General features: G+C 47.0%; 1 protein-coding gene across 1 annotated transcript in view; it reads left to right on the top strand.

Annotated features, from left to right (window-relative positions):
* Positions 1–2,719: 2,719 nt before the first annotated feature.
* Positions 2,720–19,481, top strand: part of LANCL2 (LanC like glutathione S-transferase 2) — a 121,229-nt gene continuing 104,467 nt past the window's right edge. Inside the window, exon 1 of the mRNA XM_073630460.1 lies at positions 2,720–4,098. Coding sequence (XP_073486561.1) covers positions 3,919–4,098 — 180 coding nt within the window. The 5' untranslated portion in view covers positions 2,720–3,918. The remainder of the gene's footprint in view (positions 4,099–19,481) is intronic.

Below are 19,481 nucleotides of genomic sequence, written 5' to 3' on the forward strand. Positions count from 1 at the left end.
CCAGTGCATTATGGGGCATTCTGCAGCGTTTGAATTTGCTGCGAACGCCCCATAATGATAGCTGTTCTGTGAAGAGGCGAACACCCGATGTTCGAGTAAAACTTATGTTCGACCTGAACATCAAGCTCATCCCTACTCTCCAGTTGTCTTTGGTCAAATTTGATGAAAATTTGCACTTTGGGCTGGTTGCGGTTTTAGATCTAGTGCATGGATAACCATGTATAATATTTCAATTCTTCTCCTTTCATCAAAAAGAAATTGACTATATCCGATTGGCCATTGTAGGCAAACTATAATCTGATTAGTCCTTATTACAGTACATATGAAATGTTCACGATTAAAAATGTTCTAATGCATTGGTCAAATCTATTACAATATGTTTTTGATGCTCTCCACTAGTCTTTGGTCAAATTTGATAAAAAATTGGCACCTTGGACTGGTTGAGGATTTAGATCGGATGTAGGGATCCCATTGTGTTAGTTATATACTAACTGACTAACTACAGTTAGTCAAGTTGAAAAAAGACACAAGTCCATCTAGTTCTTCTTGTTTCTTTAAAAATAAATCAGTTATAGTTGTTTTTCCATTGCAGACCAATTAGAATTTTGATTGACCCTTATTATATATTACATGTCCATGATGGAAGATGTTCTAATGCAAACTTATATACTTTTGTTGCCCTCTAGTCATATTTGGTCAAATTTCATAAAAATGGTCACCTTGGACTAGTTAAGGTTTCAGATTTGGTGTATGGGTATCATTGGATAATATTTCATTTCTTCTCCATTCAAAAAATATAAATCTGTTATAGGCGATTGGCCATTGTAGACCAACTATAATCTGATTGGCCCTTTTTATATACTATTTGTCTATGATGGAAAATGTTCTATTGCAATAGCCAAACCTATTACAATATGCTTTTGATTACCTCTTGTCATATTTGGTCAAATCTGATAAAAATTGTCACCTTGGACTAGTTGAGGTTTTAAAATTTGGTATATGGGTATCATTGTATATTATTTAATTTCTTCTCCATTTAAAAAATATGAATCTGTTATAGCTGATTGGCTGTTGTAGGCCAGCTATAATCAGAGTGGTCTTTATTATAAATGAATTGTCTATGATGAAATATATTCTATTGCAATGGCTAAACCTATTACAATATGCTTTTGGTGGCCTCTAGTCTTATTTGGTCAAATCTGATAAAAATTGTCACTGACCTTGGTGGAGACTTTCATTATGGCCTACCCCAGCATCTGCATTTGGATCAAGGTCTGGATTTCGAAAGCAAGTTGATCAAAAGACTATGTGAGCTCTTGAACATTCAAAAGTCTACAACCACCCCTTATCTGATTGGCTCTTTTTTTATAATATTTGTCTATGATGGAAAATGTTCTATTGCAATAGCCAAACCTATTACAATATAAAAAATACAAATCTGTTACAGCAGATTGGCTGTTGCAAGCCAACTATAATCAGAGTGGCCTTTATTATTATGGGTATCATTGGATAATATTTAATTTCTTCTCCATTCAAAAAATATAAATCTGTTATAGGTGACTGGCCATTGTAGGCCAACTATAATCTGATTGGCCCTTTTTATATATAAACTGTCTATGACGGAAAATGGTCTAGTCTTAGTCTGGTCTAGTCTAGTCTAGTCCTCTAGTCATGTTTGGTCAAATCTGATGAAAATTGTCACCTAGATGAGGTTTCAGATTTGGTGTGAGGATATTATTGTATAATCATTCATTTCTTCTCCATTCAAAAAATCTAAATCTGTTATAGGTGATTGGCCATTGTAGGCCAATTATAATCTGATTGGCTCCTTGAGCCCCGTACACACGATCAGAAAATCGTACAGAAAATACCGCTTTCGAAACGATCATACGATAATTGGATCATTAGTACAGAGCTTTCGAGAGCCGTTCAGGACAGTTCATCCGATATTATTCTATCGGACATGCACAAATTTTTTTTCTGTACGATTTTCATTTAATCTGTACAGCTATCGTTCGAAAATGCAATACAAATGCATTACAACACATGACATCACTTCCGATTTTTTTTTTCCTGTTGTACGGGAATTTTCGTGACTTTAGTAAACTCATCAGATTCGATCTGAGATTAGCATGCAAAAAAATAAACGGACGATCATTCGTCCGATAATCTCATCGTGTGTACCGGGCATTAATAAATGTCTGTGATGGAAAATGTTCTATTGCAAGAGTCAATGTGCTTTTGATGTTCTCTAATAGTCTTTGGCCAAATCTAATAAAAAATTGACACCTTGGACTAGTTGAGGATTCAGATCTGGTACATGGATACCCTTGTAAAATATTTCTTTTTTTTTTTTTTTTCAGCAAAAAGGAGTGTGTTTTAGCTGTCCAGTGACAGCAGCTCTGGCTGTATTGTCACATCCCAATGGAGTTCAGGATGCTGTAACCATCTGCACCTTTTGCTGCACTGCCCTTAGAGCCTGAGTCATGTGCTCCAAAAGCACTGGAGCTAATTCCCTCAATGTAATTCTAACATCACAAGCCAGCTATTATTAAAAAATGTGAAAGCAGTAGAGCAAATTAGGATTATTACAAAGGCAACATCTGCTGTGGCGTGGCTGTTGTGCTCCTCGTACACTGGCTGCGGGTGATTGTGTGACAGTCTGGTGACAGGCGCTGTGTATGACAATGGGAAGCAGTGTGTGTGTGTGTGGCTGCTGCTCTCCCTCCCATGAGTCTGTCCTACCCATTTATTCATCTGTGGATCACAGGGAGGGAACACAAATTCAACACAGCCGCTAAAAGACAAAAAAGCTGTGCCTGGATTATTATTTGATTTTCTCAGGTATTTTGTATGTGTGTAAAGTTTATGCATCCTATTTTACATATCTGCAGGGCTTGCTTTTTTTTTTTTCTTTCACTGGCAAGGTGAATGAATGACTGAGGAGGACGGAGCAGCTGCTGATTTGATGGTATAAAGCGTACTGAATGGAGGCTGAACGCCACTGAAGTGAGCATGTTTTCCTTCCTATTCCTTTGCTGGAACCTTTAGGGATAGCAATCTGAATACAAGCCAACGATGCAACAGTGAGAAGTATTCAGCGATCTCCGGAAGGGGACTGCTACACCATATATATACATTGTATACTACTTCCACCTTTTCTGTTATGTCTGTTCAGATGACGGGATGGATTCTGCAAAAGGATTTTGGATTTCCACGATAGAAACGTGAACGCGGCGGACTTATTGAACCGATCAAACCTCCCGGGGACATTTGTCTCTCTTGTCACCACCGGACTGGATTTTAACAACCCCAAAAGGGGCGTGCTCGGCTGTTCACCGATAAATTACACTTAGGACGATGGGGGAGAATTCAGCGTTCGGTGGTGTGTGATGTCTGCTGAGTGAGATTCTGCTTTGTCACCACAATTCCATCCTGCCTTCATGTGCCAGGAATCCTGCCCAGCGCCTGTAGGAATAAAGACAATCTGTTATTGGCACATCGTCCACAAACCCTGCCAAGCCACTGAATGGCATTACACCGTCCCTTTATTGCCCTATTGCAGCAACCTTTAAATAGATCTGAAAAAAAAGTGGAATATTAAAAACAATCTGTATTAGTTGTGCCTGCTGAGGCTCATAGTAGGTTGCTTTTTTTTTACTCTGAAATAATTCCTCCTTCCATCTTGTGCTGTGAAATGTGGATGATCAGCTTGGATTGCTGTCACCAGCACTGCACAATGTCCCCCTGATTGACGCTGACCATTGATGCACACAGGAGTGAGGTTTGGATGGCTGATGGTGTGATCAGTGGTGGATCCCGGTGACAGACACTAGGGGGAGCCGCTGAGTGAGGACAGAGCAGACATTGGCGTTGCGGGAGTTTGTGTGTTTTGTCCCCGCCGGCTCTCTGTAGGAGATGGGAGAAGGCGTGTCTAAGAGGCTCAGGCTGCAGTTCGGCGGGGAGGCGGAGATGGAAGAACGATCCTTCGTTAACCCCTTCCCCGACTACCGACCGCCGATCCCCGAACAGGGGGAAGGAGCCGAGGGATCCGGGGAGCATGGAGAGCTGGATCTGCCCTTCGACAAGGATGGCAAGGTACTGACAGCACACCTGTCACTGCTATACACTCAGCGATCTGCCTGGCCATACACTATGCGATCTGATCGTACAATCTCCTTTACCACCAACTAAGGAGGTGCTCAGATTACATCGTTTTAGTAAATTAAAAGTTGATTGTATGATCAGATTGTAGTGTGTATGGTGACCCTGAGATCAATTACTGTCACTGCTTAGGTGGGTCCCAAAGGTGATTTGTACATTGATTGTAGACGGATTGCTTGGTTTAGTTCACATGATGCGGTGCAGGACACAGCATGTAATTCGCACAGGAATAGCAACACATTCCCATGTGAATTACATGCGGTGTCTCAGGAGTGCGATTTGAGCCATGGAATTGTATGGTTCAAATCGCACCAAACTCGTGCAGGACCTTTTTTTTTGTCCGCACCAGAATCCGACCACGTGGGTGTCCAGTGTCCACACCCACGTGATCAGATTCTGCAAATCGCACTGCGTTTTGCAAACCAATTGTGGCGTGTCGTTAACGACTTCAATACTGGGCACTTACACCCCCTTCCTGCCCAGGCCAGCGCTGTCACACTATGAATGACAATTGATCGGTCGTGCTACACTGTAACCATGTGACATTTTTATCATTTTTTTTTTCTCACACAAATAGAGATCTTGTGGTATTTAATCACTCCTGGGTTTTTTTTATTTTTTCCTAAAAAAAAAAAAAAAAAAACTGAAAATTTAGAAAAAAATAAAAGTTTTTCTTAGTTTCTATCAGTAAATTTTGTAAATAAGTAATGTTTCTCCTTCACTGATGGGTGCTGATGAGGTGGCACTGATGGGCTGCACCTATGGGCACTGATTAGGTGGCAATGATGAGGAGGCACGAATATGCTGCACTTATGGGCACTGATGGGTGGCACTGATCGGCACGGATAGGTGGCATTGATGGGCAGCAGTGATAGCCAGCACTGGTGGACACTCACTGCTGACACTGTTGGCACTGGTGGGCGCTTTATTGTAATCAGTGCACTGTTTATCAGTGCCCTAATTACATCCCTAGATGTCCCCTGTGAGGAGATGCCGCTGATCTGCTCTGCTCTGCTCTCCTCTCCTCACACTCTGTTAGTGTGAGACGAGGAGAGCCAATTACCGGCATCTCCGTGTTTACATGTGACCGGTTGTGATTGGACACAGCCGATTACATGGTTAAAGAGCCGCGACCGTGGCTCTTTACAAAGATAGGGGTCGCGTCGTGTCCTGGCAACACAGCGCGGCCGCGATTGCCATGCTGCGTGCCCGTTCTGGGCGCCATCATATGACGTCCACCCAGAACAAGAGCCGCACTGCCCCGCCGTCATATGATGGTGGGCGGGCAGCCAGTGGTTAACTTAACATACACTCCGCAATCAGTTCTCACGAACCGGTTGCGATTTTGATGCGGTGCGGAATCCGCAGCGAATTCACTTTGCATCTAGTGTGAACCGAGCCTAATGCCCCGCACACACGATCTGAAAATCGTACAAAAAATACCGCATTTAAAACGGTCGTACGATAATCTGGTCTTTAATACAGAGTTTTCGACAGCCGATCACGTCAGTTCATCTGATTAATATCCGATCGGACAAGCGCAAAAAAATTCATCGTAAGACAGCATGGATTCACGAAAGACAGAAGTCAAACAAATCTGATTTCTTTTTGAGGAGGTAACCTTGGACAGAGGGGTGTCTGTGGACGTGGTATACTTGGATTTTGAAAAAGCGTTCGATACAGTTTCCCACATACGGCTAATGTGTAAAATATACAGGCTTGGAAATATCAGTTTGTAAATGGATAGAAAACTGGATAAAAGACAGAATTCAGAGAGTAGTGGGTAATGATCCTTACTCTGAATGGTCTAAGGCAGGGATATGCAGCTGGACCTCCAGCTGTTGCAAAACTACAAGTCCCATCATGCCTCTGCCTCTGGGTGTCATGATATTGCGTCTGGAATTGATTTGACATCTTGGACTAGTTGAGGATTCAGATCTGATGCTGATTGTACAATCTCATTTAGATCTTCCAACAAGTATGTAGCACAAGAGTCTGCCTGATTGGATGGTATAGGTAGGTCTTCCTAGTACATGGTTTTGGTAGATGTCAGGTTTGATTGTAACGAAATTGTAGTGATGAGTTTGGGCCTGTCCAATGTAGGAAGCTGTCACCTGTACTGTCCAATCATCTGTGGCCAGGGCAATCCTAGAAAATTACTAGAAAATTACTTAGAACCCCCAAACATTATACATTTTATTAGCAGAGACCCTAGAGAATAGATTGGCGGTCATTGCAATTTCTTTTTATGTCACACGGTATTTACGCAGCATTTTTTTTTTTAAACGCAATTTTTAGGGAAAAAATACACTTTGATGAATTTGAATGCAAAAAAACAAAATATATAACCAAATTATTTTTTGGTAAAATCTAAAAGATGATGTTACACCGAGTAAATAGATAACTAACATGTCATGCTTTAAAATTGCACACACTCGTGGAATGGCAACAAACTACGATGCTTAAAAATCTCCTAAGGCGACACTTTAAATTTTTTTTATTTACAGGTTACCTGTTACAGAGGAGATCTAGCACTAGTTAATGCTCTTGCTATAATGTTCGCAGCGATACCTCACGTGTGGTGCGAACACCATATGCATATGCGTGCACAACTTGCGTATGTATTCACTTCTGCGGGTGAGGGATGGGGGCGCTTAAAATTTTTTTTTTTTTTTTTTACTCTGTCCATTTAATTTTTTTGATCACTTTTATTCCTATCACAAGGAATGTAAACACTCCTTGTGATAGAAATAAGGGATGATGGGTCTTTATGGAGAGATCGGGGGTCTATAAGACCTCTACCTTTTCAAAGCATCAGATCATAGAAAAAAAAAAATATAGATCTTATGTTTAAAAAACAAAACAAAAAAAACTTTTCTTCTGCCCTAGACCGAAAATGACGTCACCACAGACCTCCTAGATCATAGAGATGATGAGGGGCGATCTGGTCTCTCCTCACCTCTGGCCAGCCATGCGAATGCTCAAATTGTTTCCCTCCTGCTGCTTCTAAAAGCAATCCAGCCACTAAGCAGCCGCTCGGATCTCTTTTATGAGAATTGCCGGCTGAAAAAAAAAAAAAAAAATACCTGCGTTATGACTGATAGCTTCAGCCATAACTCCCAGTAAAAACTGCAACGTACATATACGTATTGCGATCTTGAAGTGGCTATATAAGGGGGCAGGGCCACACATAATTGGTCAGTACAGGTGACCGCTTCCTGGTGAGCTCTAATCATGTCATGTCCCAGCTCATCACTGCACAGGTTGTATGGCCAGATAGTACTATGTATGTGTGAGCTCTATGGTGCTCATACGTTCTTTGAAAAATGATGGATTTCTTTTCCGATCCTGATAGGAAATATCAATCTATAGTCGAATACCCATTTGTTTAAAATAAAACACACAGGATTGTGGATTTCAGCGTCTGGTTGGAAGATTTGATCATATCTCAGTGTCCTATAATCTGATTGACCAAAATACAATCAACTTCACAAATTATCTCAATGCTGCTGATCAATGCAACATAATCAATGTCCTGCCCCCAGCCGATTGACTCAGTTTTTCAGTCTAAATCGATGAGAAGGGATATGACATCTATTCAATTGTTATCTGATCATTTTGATCGAATCACACATCATTCAGATAATAAAATCAGTGTGTGTGATCACCATCAAAGTCGCCATTAGGCGGGGATCGGCAACCTGTCGATCGCAATCTACCTGTTGATCGTGGGCAGGTGACGGGTGGATCAAGTCCCTGTCCTGCCATCCCTGCAAGTGCATCCGCATTCCTCACGCTGCTGCATGCCCCTTCAATGTGCGGCTGCGGGGCAGGGAATGCCTCAGCCACCTAGAATGTACTAGCAGCAAGCTCGAGATTACATCCCACGGAGTGCCAGTCCCTGAGTCCCTGCAGGCCCTCCTGACCAGTTCATTCAAGTGGATGACATCATGTGCTGAGCGAAGAGGACTGGCGTGATCAGCACACCAGAACAGGTACCTCTGCCCAGCAGCTTTCCTGCACAGTTCTGCATCAGGAAAAATTTGTTGTACCATAACTCTCCTGACCCCCAGTCAGTGGTGTATTTTGGTTTTGTGCTGCCCTGGGCAAGACAATGAATATTTGTCCCACCCCTTCCTGTTTAATGGATGTGGCTCGCTCCAAAATTGAAGGACTACAAGTCCTAGCATGAACCCCTGAGATCTCACGAGAGAGGGAGGGGGGGCTGGGAGAAATGGGGGACTTGGAGAGGGGCGGGGCTGAGAGAGAGGGGGGCTGGGAGGGAGAGGGAGTGGGAGGGGGGGAGGGAGAGGGAGTGGGAGGGGGGGTGGGAGAGGGGATGGGAGACCCCTTAGCCCTGCCTGCAGTCCCTCCTGTGCTACCATCTCTGTCTAGGTGTGTGATGCACCTACCTTCCGCCTGTGCTCGTCCCCTGGGCCCTCGGTCAGCCTGTCTTCCTGTTGATGTCACAGCAGGGAGCGGAGAAGAGGTTGAAGAAGGAGTGCAGTCTCTTGGAGGTACAGAGGATGCTGCTGCTCGAGTCAGGGTGGCAGTGGAGGTCTTCTCCCTCCTGGGCTCGCAGTTCTAGCTAGTCTTGTGCTGCTCGCCTTACCCTCAACCTCCAGACCACACGCTCGCTCTGTGAAGATGATATGTAGGGTTCGGGCATATCCTTCCGCCTGCAGCCTAAGGATGCTTCTGTTGGCACCTGATTTGCGGATTTAGGTCTGCTGTCCTGCACCCCGCCACCACCGGACCAGTGGGACTCTCCATAACAAGGGGTTCAAATTGGCAGCTGCTTTGGGTCCCACAAGCACTAGGCATGGAGGAGGAGGAAATTAAATTCTCCGCTTTGAATTCTGGTCAGGACTAGGAAGTTGCGGCCATGATGTCACTGGTTGCTGGACGCCAGGCTGCTCTAGCAACCAGTGGCCAGTAGAGTCTCAGATGAAGGCGGAGGTGGCTTTTTTGCCCCCACCCCCCCGCCAAGTGCCGCCCTAGGCCTGGGCCTTGTCTGCCTAGGCCAAGATGCAGCACTGCCCCCAGTATCATGTCCTCCTGACCCCTCTGTGTGCCCTCCTAACTCCCAATACCACATCATTTTGACCCCTCTGTGTGCCTTTCTGACCACCAGTACCATGCCCTCCTGACCCCTTCTGTGTGGCCTCCTGACCCTTCTGTGTGTGTCCTTCTGATCCTCAGTACCATGCTCTCCTGACACCTCTGTGTGCCCTCCTAGCCCTCCAGTAGTGTGCCCTTCAGACCCCCCCCCAGTACTGTGCCCTCCTGAACCCCCAGTTCCATATCCTCCAGACCATGCCTGTAGTGTGCCCTGACCCCCCAGGACTGTGCCTTCTTATCCCCCCCCAGTACTGAGACCTCCTGACGATCCAGTACCATGCTTTCCTGATCCTCTAGACCCCTCCAGCTCTCCTGACCCCCCCCCCCCCAGTTCCATGCCCTCCAGACCCCCCTGTACTGGGCTCGTCCGATCGCCAACCCTCCCCCCAACCATCTTTTATGCTCTTTTTCTCCAATCGTCTTCCAGGGCAGCATCCGAGAGATAGGCTCCTCCTTCCTGCAACAGGAAACACATTAGTCCACCATTATAAATTTGTTAGTCTCACCTGTGTGCCTCAGTTGTTTTGTGTTTCCTCCGGACCCACAGGAACTGCAAAAGTTTGTTATTTTATCCAGTCTCTGTGCTTTCTGCAGGGGACTCCCTGACCAGCATCCTATTCAGCCCAGGGGGCCTTGGGAGGGCGAGCAGGAGCAGCAATCTGAGCCTCAAGGCTCTGCCTGAAGTTTCGCCCCTACAGAGGGGTATGCAACTATCCCCCCAGCTGCACTACATGCCGCCGGCATTTTTCCCCACAGCTACTGCTCCTCGATGGTGGAGGGCCATCCGGCTGAGCCCCTCACTCAAGGTGCTTTAGAGGTTCCCTTGCTGTGCAGATGACCTGGCCGCCGACCCTCCTGCTCACTGATCGTGGCAAGAGAGGCCGGACGCATCATTTTCGATTATGCGGTCCGATCAGCGGCCATCTTGGTGGAGGCTGGAGCCTCCAGGGAAAAGGCCTTTAATGTGCCCCCTCCCTATTGGAAACCCAGGAAGGAGGACGCCAGAGAGGACGTGGCAGGTGCAGGTGTGTCCACCGACCCGCACGGGGTCAGCTGGGGGCGGGGCTGGAGCAGGAAGCAGAAAGGGCTCTCTAAACAGAGGATCCCGGTGGCCGGCCAGGTCAGACGCTTCTCCACCCTGCCCTGCAGATCCTGCATGTCAGGACAGCTCCAAGGTAAGCCAGAGCACTCTGGAGTCACCTCTGTCTTTAACTCCCTACAAACCGTACAATTACATTGTACACTACCAACCTCACTCAGGCCCTTTGTGCTTACTTGAAGGCAAAGGCCCCAGAGGAAAAAAGGGCGCAGACCAGAGCAAGGCATGCGCCTCCTGCGCTCACCGGTTTTTCCCTGAGTGAAAAAAGCCACTATACCAAAAATGCATAAAATGGTGGCTAAGGAGTCAAAAGGCTTCGTTAAGGGCATGCTTAACTCTTTTAAAAAGGAAATAAAGAGCACTATTGGGCCAATAAGCTCAGAAGTAGAGAAGCTGGAGGTGCCAGCAAGCTCTAGCCAAGCCAGTACCCTATCTAGTGGATTCAGATAACTCCGAACAAAACTCAGAGGGCGGCTTATGCTGGGATTCCGAGGAGGATGACTCGGCATCAGAGGGCACCCTATTTCCCTCAGAAGACACAGACAATCTTCCAAGGCTCGGTCTCATCTGGTGTAACTTTTCATGCAACTTGGGACTGCAGAGTCGCATGACAAGTCATACCCATGACTTCCAATGAGTACCGTTCATATCTGTGCGACTTCAGGTCACAGTGACTTCAAAGTGGTTCCTGCACTACTTTTGTCCCACCTTGATGCGACTTGAGGTCCATAGACCTAAAGAATACACAGACATGGTTTCAAGACATGGCATCAAAATCGTGGCAAAATTGCATCAAAAAATGTGCAACTTTCAGGTTGCAATAGTGAAACCTAGCCTAAAGTCTATAGCAGACACACTGGGTATTAAAGAGCAAAAAGCTGCAGGGCTTTCCCTGCACGACAAAATATACAAGGGGTTGCAGCCCAGAAAACCCAGGAGAAGTGCTTCATACCAGGTGCGGTCAAGCCATTTGCAGAGGAAGACACCAAGACTTGGGCGAAAATGTCCCAAAGTGGATGCCTCCCTCGTGAGAGTCGCAAACAAATCCGACTTAGCTTTTGATGATGCGGAGCATGAGAAGCAGGGGAGGCGATTTTGAATCCGGCGATGGCTTCTACCTGCACAGCTCGCACCCTATTGGCTGTCTCAACTGCAAGCGTTGCTAGGAGACGTGCCAAGGGAAGAATTAGTGAGGACCATTCCCACACTAACCAGAGTGGCAGCTTTTCTAGCAGATGCCTCAGCTGAAATGGTATGATATCTTCTAGGGCCACTGCCATAGGGAAGAGAGCCCTGTGGCTGAAAGTCATAGGAGGGGACATCGCCTCCAAGAATAGGCTGTGTGGGATCCCATTCACAGGAAATTTTCTGTTCGGGCCAGACCTGTAAACGGTCCTGGACAGGACTGCAGCAAAGAACAAAGGGTTCCCCCCAAGCAAAAAACAAGCAGGGAAAGGCGCCCTTTTTGTCATTCCAGGAGATTTAAGCCGCTCAACAGAAGAACAGAGGTATGCATGGCCACAATAGACTTGCAAGATGCATACTTGTATGTACCCATAAAGAAAAGTCATCAAAGATACCTAAGGTTCACGATCCAGGGGCCAGTGGCCACCCTGCATCTGCAGTACACATCTTTTGCCTTTCGGCATCTCTTCTGTGCCCAGAATCTTGTCAAAGATTATAGCAGAAGCGCTAAAGGGCCTGAGACAGCAAGGCATAGGCATGATACCATACCTAGACAATCTGCTGTTCTTTGCAGGTACAGCAAAGAACCTAAAAAACAACCTCTGCGCAGGTATTTCCTATCCACAAAACCTGGGGTGGATCGTAAATACAGAAAAATCGTAGCTGACCCCAAGCCAGAGGTGGTATACCTGGATTTTTGTGCTAGACGCCAGAGTAACCAAAACCCTCCAGACGGAATAAAAGAATGAGGCAGTGCTAGGACTGATGATGTCCTCGATCTCAGCCATCACCTGAGCACAGCTCCACATGAGGCCTCTACAGAATCACATTTTGACCCAGTGGGATGGTGATCCGTCATCCTTAGAAATATCCATTCCTGTCCCTCGGTTGGTCAATCTCTTCAGTGGTGGCTCAATCCGCTCCATTACGCCGAGGGGCGTAGATGGGCGCAAGCCAACCCTGTGAGGATTACCACAGATGCCAGTACCCTAGTATGGGGAGTGCACATGGGGGATCTCTGTACACAGGGGAGATGTAACGCCAGATGGTCTCAAGCCTCCTTGTATATGAGGGAATTAAAAGCCATAGAGAAAGCGCGAAGAGCATTACAACCAGCTATCCAGGGGAGAGATGTCCGAATTCAGTTAGACAACGCTACAACAGTGGCATACCTGGACAGGCAAGGAGAGACAAAATCTCCTTATTTGAGCCTGACAGAAGCAATTCTGTCATGGTCTAAGACAAACATCCGATCAACCTCGAGAATCCCCTTGAAAGGGACAGACGACACGCTGGCAGACTTTCTAAGTCGAAAGACCATAAAACAGACAGAGTGGTCTCTAAACCAAGCAACCTTCTTGTGGGTCACGCAAACCTAGAGAATGCCCCAGGTAGATCTGTTTGTCTCAAGGACAAATGCGAAACTGCCAAGGTTCTTCTCGCTGGATACCACAGATGGCAACATCATAGTGGACACGTTCATTCAAAGCTGGGCACATCAGCCGTGTTATACATTCCCTCTGAACCGCCCTAATACCAACGGTGAGCCAAAGAATGATGGAAGAAAGGGCAACAGTGATACTCGTAGCACCTCACTGGCCCCAGGGAACATGGTTCAGTCATTCAAAGAAACTGTCTCTAGCCACACCAGTTACAGCAAGACCTACTGGACCTCCTATCACAAGGGTCAGTCAACCTCCCGAATCACAAACTCATGAAGCTTTCGGCTTGGTTACTGAGAGGGTGAGGCTGCAAAAGAAAGAACTCTCGGACAGAGTGATCAACCCCATTCTAGCCAGCAGAAAACCCCATAACTAGAGTGAGAAGGAAGTTTGTCTCCTGGTACGGAAACAAACAGGATTCCGACAGAGAATCATCCTAGTGATTCGGGATTTCCTACAGGAGGGAGCAGACTTGAACCTCTCTTGGAGCACACTTTCCCCCTGTCTGGACACCAGATTAGCAGAGGACCCATTTACAAAGAGATTCCTGATCTCGTTAAATAGAGCCAGACCCCCTAAAGTCGGCAGAACTCCGACATGGAACCTCTCCACGGTGCTTAGTGGATTCCTCTCTCTGCCATTTGAACCACTGGGGGAGTGCTCAGATAAAAATCTTGCACTAAAAACGGCACTTTTAGTGGCCAGGGGAGTAATGAAAGTCTCAAGATTTTTTACACAATGGAACCCTAGTGACTGATCCAGGCAGATAAAATCGTCCTCTCGCCAAACCAAGTTTTCCCTTTACGTCATTCAGGACAGCCACTATTGAGAGATAGTCTCCTCCTCTTCCTGTAGGAAACACTGCGCCAGCCCATAAAACTCTCACTTCCCCTGCCATACCTCAGTTAATAGTGTTTCCTCCGGAGGGGAGACACTGTGCAGGGAACCAGGCTGATACAATCAGGGAGATTGTGGCCTCTTTCAGAACATCCCCAGGGGAGCAGGGGCTTCCAAGCAGTGGATAGGCGGTACATACCCGCAAAACAGCAGCCACCCCTTCCTTGTCAAGCGTGGCATCAGGCTGTGGGGGCCCCCTATCGCGTTCACAGGGCCGCAGCAAGGAGGACACTCCGCTCTCCCTGTACACTGTGCAGGCCGCATTTTTTTGTTAATGGAACGAACGGGCCGGACGACGGGCGACGTCATTTCCGGCGGAGGGCGGATGTCTACCTTTAACCCGCGACTTCCGGTTCCGGGTCGCGGTGCTGATAGGGGGCCGGGCTCAGGCTGGAGGAGTCGGTTTACACGTGCAGACAGTGTGAGACTCTACACAGGCAACCACCTGCAGTCATGTCTGAGGCAGATGCTGCAGCTCATACGGACACTAGCTCCAGCCTTCCGAAGGTAAGAGTTCCCTGGGGAGGGGTCCTCTCTACCTAGGATTGTCCCCCCCCATGTACGGTTCCTTACTTAGGCGGGGACAGACCCCCTGGGTGGTCAGGGGGTGGGGGTGACTCGAATCCCTACAGGTGGGTTGGGTACACCCCCAGGGTTGTTTCTGTTAAAAAATTGCTGAATGTAATGTGCTTTCTGTATGTAATTTCAGAAATCCACTGAAAAGACAAAGTCCACTCATGTCTCTAAAAAGAAATGTGCCTCTTGTAGGAACAGTTTAGGGGAAGCTTGGACCAAGGTTCTGTGTAAGGAATGCATAGATTCCCTGGTCAAGGAAAGGGACTCTGAACAGCAGTCCGGCTTGGCAGCCTCTGTAAAGGAGCTGTCATCCACTTTTTCATCCTTTAAAACGCTTTTTGAGAAGTTTCAGCTTCCCCTTAATCCCATTCAGCAGGATTCAACCCCGCCTCATGCTCAGGGCTCGGCTCCTGCCAGATCCACTAGTATGGCTACGGCAGAGGAGGCTGCAGGCCCTTCCGGGGTGGAGCTTAGGCAACCAGACAGTGGCACTTCTGACTCCCATGAGGAATCAGAGGGAGAGGACCAGGACGGGGAGTCCAGGAAAATCTCCAGGTATAAGTTGTCCCTTGAGGAGGTGGAAGATCTCCTAGGGGCAATATATACAACCCTCGGTATACACGAGGATAAAAAACCCCTCTCACTCCATGACCTTATGTACAAGGGCTTAGGAGATCAAAAGAGAAAAGTTTTTCCAGTACACGAGGTTCTGGTGGAGACGATTAAAAAAGAGTGGCAGGATCCGGAAAGAAAGCCCTTCTTCTCGAGTTCCCTTAAGAGAAGATTTCCGTTTTCAGAGGATCCAGGTCCATTTGGAATAAAAATCCCAAACTGGATGCAGCTTTCTCTCAGGTCTCTAGGCACACAGACCTGGCCTTTGAGGACATGGGGGCCTTATCAGACGTCATGGATAAGAGGATAGACTCATTACTGAAAAAGACCTGGGACTCAACAGTCGGTAACTTAAAACCAGAAATGGCTGTTACTGTGGTAGCCCGCAATTTAGAACATTGGCTTTTCCAGATTCAGGAGCATATTGAGGCTGGCACAGCTAAAGAGACTATCCTAGCATCTTTCCCCACGATTCTGCGAGGCATCGCATACATAGCAGATGCCTCGGCGGAGTCAGTCCGTATGTCAGCCAGATCAGCGGCCCTGGCTAACTCGGCCAGGAGGGCCCTCTGGCTGAAGACGTGGCCGGGTGACGCCGCCTCTAAGGTCAAGTTATGTGGGATACCCCTGACAGGTGACCTACTATTTGGTCCTGGGTTAGATACAGTCCTAGACCGGACAGCAGACAAAAAGAAGTCCTTCCCACTCAAACGAAAGACCCCTACACAGAGAAAGAGGGGGTTTCGTCCGCAAAAGTGCAGGGAAGCCCCTAAACAAGGGGGACAGAAGAAAACCTGGGGCCAAAGAGGTAAGGGCAGAGGAGGGGCGATTTTTCGCCCTCCTGAAAAAGCCCAGAAAGATCAATGACTCTCTAAAAGCAGTGGGAGGAAGACTGGGGGCCTTCCTTCCACAGTGGGAGATCATTTCCCCCAATCGGTTCATTCTAGGGATCATAAGAAGGGGGCATCTCTTGGAATTTACAAGGCCCCCCTCACAAAGGTTCCTTGTCACGCAGCTTTCCAGCTGCACGACAAAAACCCAGGCCTTGTTAGACGCTCTGAAAGAGCTAGAACTACAAAATGTAGTTTGCAGAGTACCCAAGGGGGAGGAAGGAGAGGGGGTTTATTCCCATGTATTTATGGTAAAAAAACCCTCAGGAAAATTCAGATTGATTCTGAATTTAAAGCCCTTAAACAAGTCAATTTGTTACAAAAGATTCCATATGGAGTCAATTTTTACGGTCAGGGCTCTGTTACCGCAGAATTGTTTCATGGTGTCTCTGGACCTCAGAGACGCGTATTTGCACGTCCCTATTGCAGAAACCTCTCAGAGGTTTCTCCGTTTAGCAATAAACCTGGGCGACGCAATACTGCACCTACAATTCCAGGCTCTGCCCTTCGGGCTATCCTCCTCGCCCCGAATATTTACCAAAATCCTAGCAGAGGCCATGGCCTTCCTGCGACTGCAGGGTGTGTCAGTTATAGCCTATTTGGACGACCTGCTCCTTTTTGCAGTATCCCCAGAGAAATTGCTCAGGGACCTCGACCTGACAAAAAAGGTACTGACAGGATTGGGATGGCTCCTGAACTTAGACAAGTCCAGTCTCATTCCTTCACAACGCATTATGTACCTAGGATACCTGCTAGACTCAACACTCTTGAAGGTTTTTCTTCCAAGAGAAAAAATTCTAAAACTGGACAGAGCAGTTTTATCTCTCCAATGCAACCATCGGGTGTCCAAAAGGTCCTTAATGTCAACTCTAGGTCTGCTGACCTCTACTCTCCCAGCAGTGCAGTGGGCAGGATTACACTTTCGTCCCCTACAGTCATACGTACTAAGGGTATGGGACCACAGTCAGAAGGATCTAGACACCTTAGTACAAATTCCCCATCGATTAAAGAGATCTCTTTGGTGGTGGAGGAAGGAAGCGAACTTGTCGCAGGGACGTCTGTGGCTTATTCCAGTTTCACGGATAGTAACCACGGACGCAAGCGGCAAGGGCTGGGGGGCGCATCTGGGATCCCTTCTAGCGCAGGGCGTATGGAGGGGAGACGAACTAAAAAGATCGTCCAATTGGAAGGAGCTGAGGGCGGTCGGCCTGGCCCTCAGGTTTTTCAAAAAAGAGCTTCAGGGCCACCATATACAGGTACGGTCAGACAATTCTTCTACCGTAGCCTATATAAACAAACAGGGTGGCACCAGAAGCGGAAGTCTCCTGGCCTTAGCAACAGACATCCTAAATTGGGCCGAGACCAACACTCTCTCACTCTCAGCGGTGTTTCTGAGAGGAGAAAGGAACGTTATAGCGGACTTTCTCAGCCGGAGGAGGCTGAGAGAGGGAGATTGGGCCCTCAACCAGGAGGTTTTCAATCTCATATCCGAGAAATGGGGACCCCCGGAAGTGGATCTTTTCGCTTCAAGAGACAATGCGAAAATCCCCTGTTTTTTCTCCCTAAACGCAGGAGAAGGAGCATTGGGGGTGGACGCATTAACACAGAATTGGCATTTCAGGACATGCTATGCCTTCCCCCCTCCGGTGTTATTACCGGCGGTTCTGCGGAAGTTCCAACTAGAGAACACCTCCCTCATTCTAGTAGCTCCACATTGGCCGAAAAGGGCATGGTTTTCAATTCTCAGTCAGTTAGCGGTGGAACCGCCCCTATTCCTTCCACCGCAGGAGGATCTTCTCTCACAGGGTCCAATCCTCTGTCCACAGGTACACCAGTGGAAATTAGCGGCCTGGCTACTGAAGAGAGTATATTAAAATCTAAGGGATTTTCTCAGAAATTAATATCCACCCTTCTCAACAGTAGAAAAAAGGAGACGCGTCATATTTATAAAAAGGTCTGGCTCCTTTTCAACAAGTGGTGCACTGAAAACTCCTTCTCGGCGCAGAGCCCCATAGCTGTTTTGGAGTTCCTACAGTGTGGAGCAGACAAAGGGTTATCCGTAGGTACCCTTAAAAGCCAGGTGTCAGCACTTAGTGCTTATTTAGAGAAATCTTTGGCCACCAATCCATGGGTGGTCAGGTTCTTTAGGGCACTGTCCAGGCAGAGACCTGTCCGAGGTCCCCCCTTTCCCGGGTGGGATCTATCTTTAGTGTTGCAAAGCCTAACAGGAATTCCCTTTGAGCCCTTGGACAAATGTTTGTTAAAAGAGTTAACCTTAAAAACAGCATTTTTAGTGGCAGTGACAACTGCCAGGAGAGTCAGTGAAATTGAGGCGTTATCAATTAGACCTCCTTTTTGCGTTATTTTGCCAGATAGAATAGTCCTTAAGACTGATCCAGCATTTTTGCCTAAAGTGGCATCAGGCTTTCACAGAAGCCAGGAAATAGTCCTACCTTCATTTTGTCCCAATCCTGCTGGAGAAGGGGAACTGAAATTTCATTTCTTAGATGTAAGGAGGTGTATCCTACAATACTTAGAAATGACTAAAACAATAAGAAAGTCTGATTCTCTATTTATTTTATTTTCCGGGTCCAGAAAAGGATTCAGAGCGTCTCGACGCACGATTGCCAGATGGCTTAGGTTAGCTATTGGGCAAGCATATTCTCTAGCAGGGAAAGAGATTCCTATGGGCATAAAGGCACACTCTACCAGAGCCGTGGCAACTTCCCAGGCAGAGAAGGCTGGAGCAACGCCAGAGCAAATATGCAAGGCAGCGACATGGTCCAGCTACTCCACTTTCGTTAAACATTACAGAGTGGACCTGGTGGCGGCAGGTGAGCAGGCTTTTGGGCGAAAAGTTCTGCAAGCTGTAGTCCCACCCTAATTGGTAAGTGCTCGATTATCCTCTCAATAGTGGCTGTCCTGAATGACGTAAAGGGAAAATTAAAGTTACGTACCGGTAACGTCTTTTCCTGTAGTCTTTCAGGACAGCCCTAGTTACCCACCCTAAGCTTGGGGGGGTCTTATTTAAGACCAGAACGCAATATGATAATGATATTGAATGGTATGTTATTAATGTGTTCTTGTGTCTCCCCAGCTGACCGGAGGTGATCTTGTAAAAACTGAGGTATGGCAGGGGAAGTGAGAGTTTTATGGGCTGGCGCAGTGTTTCCTACAGGAAGAGGAGGAGACTATCTCTCAATAGTGGCTGTCCTGAAAGACTACAGGAAAAGACGTTACCGGTACGTAACTTTAATTTTTCTACCAAAAGTCTCTTCAACCTTTCACAGGATGCAGAATGTGGTTATCACATCTCTTCCTAAGTCAATGGATAGCAGGAAAAAAACACGTACAACAAACTAGACTTAATACTCATAGCTTATCTCGAGAGAACAAAGGGCTGGCAAAGAACTGTCATGTCATTTGTCTCCTCTATGCAGGAGTCAATAAGGCAAAGCGGGCATCGAGACTCACAATGGCCAGATGGATAAACCT

The sequence above is a fragment of the Aquarana catesbeiana genome, linkage group LG05 (assembly GCF_042186555.1).
Source record: "Aquarana catesbeiana isolate 2022-GZ linkage group LG05, ASM4218655v1, whole genome shotgun sequence".
Lineage (NCBI taxonomy): Eukaryota > Metazoa > Chordata > Amphibia > Anura > Ranidae > Aquarana > Aquarana catesbeiana.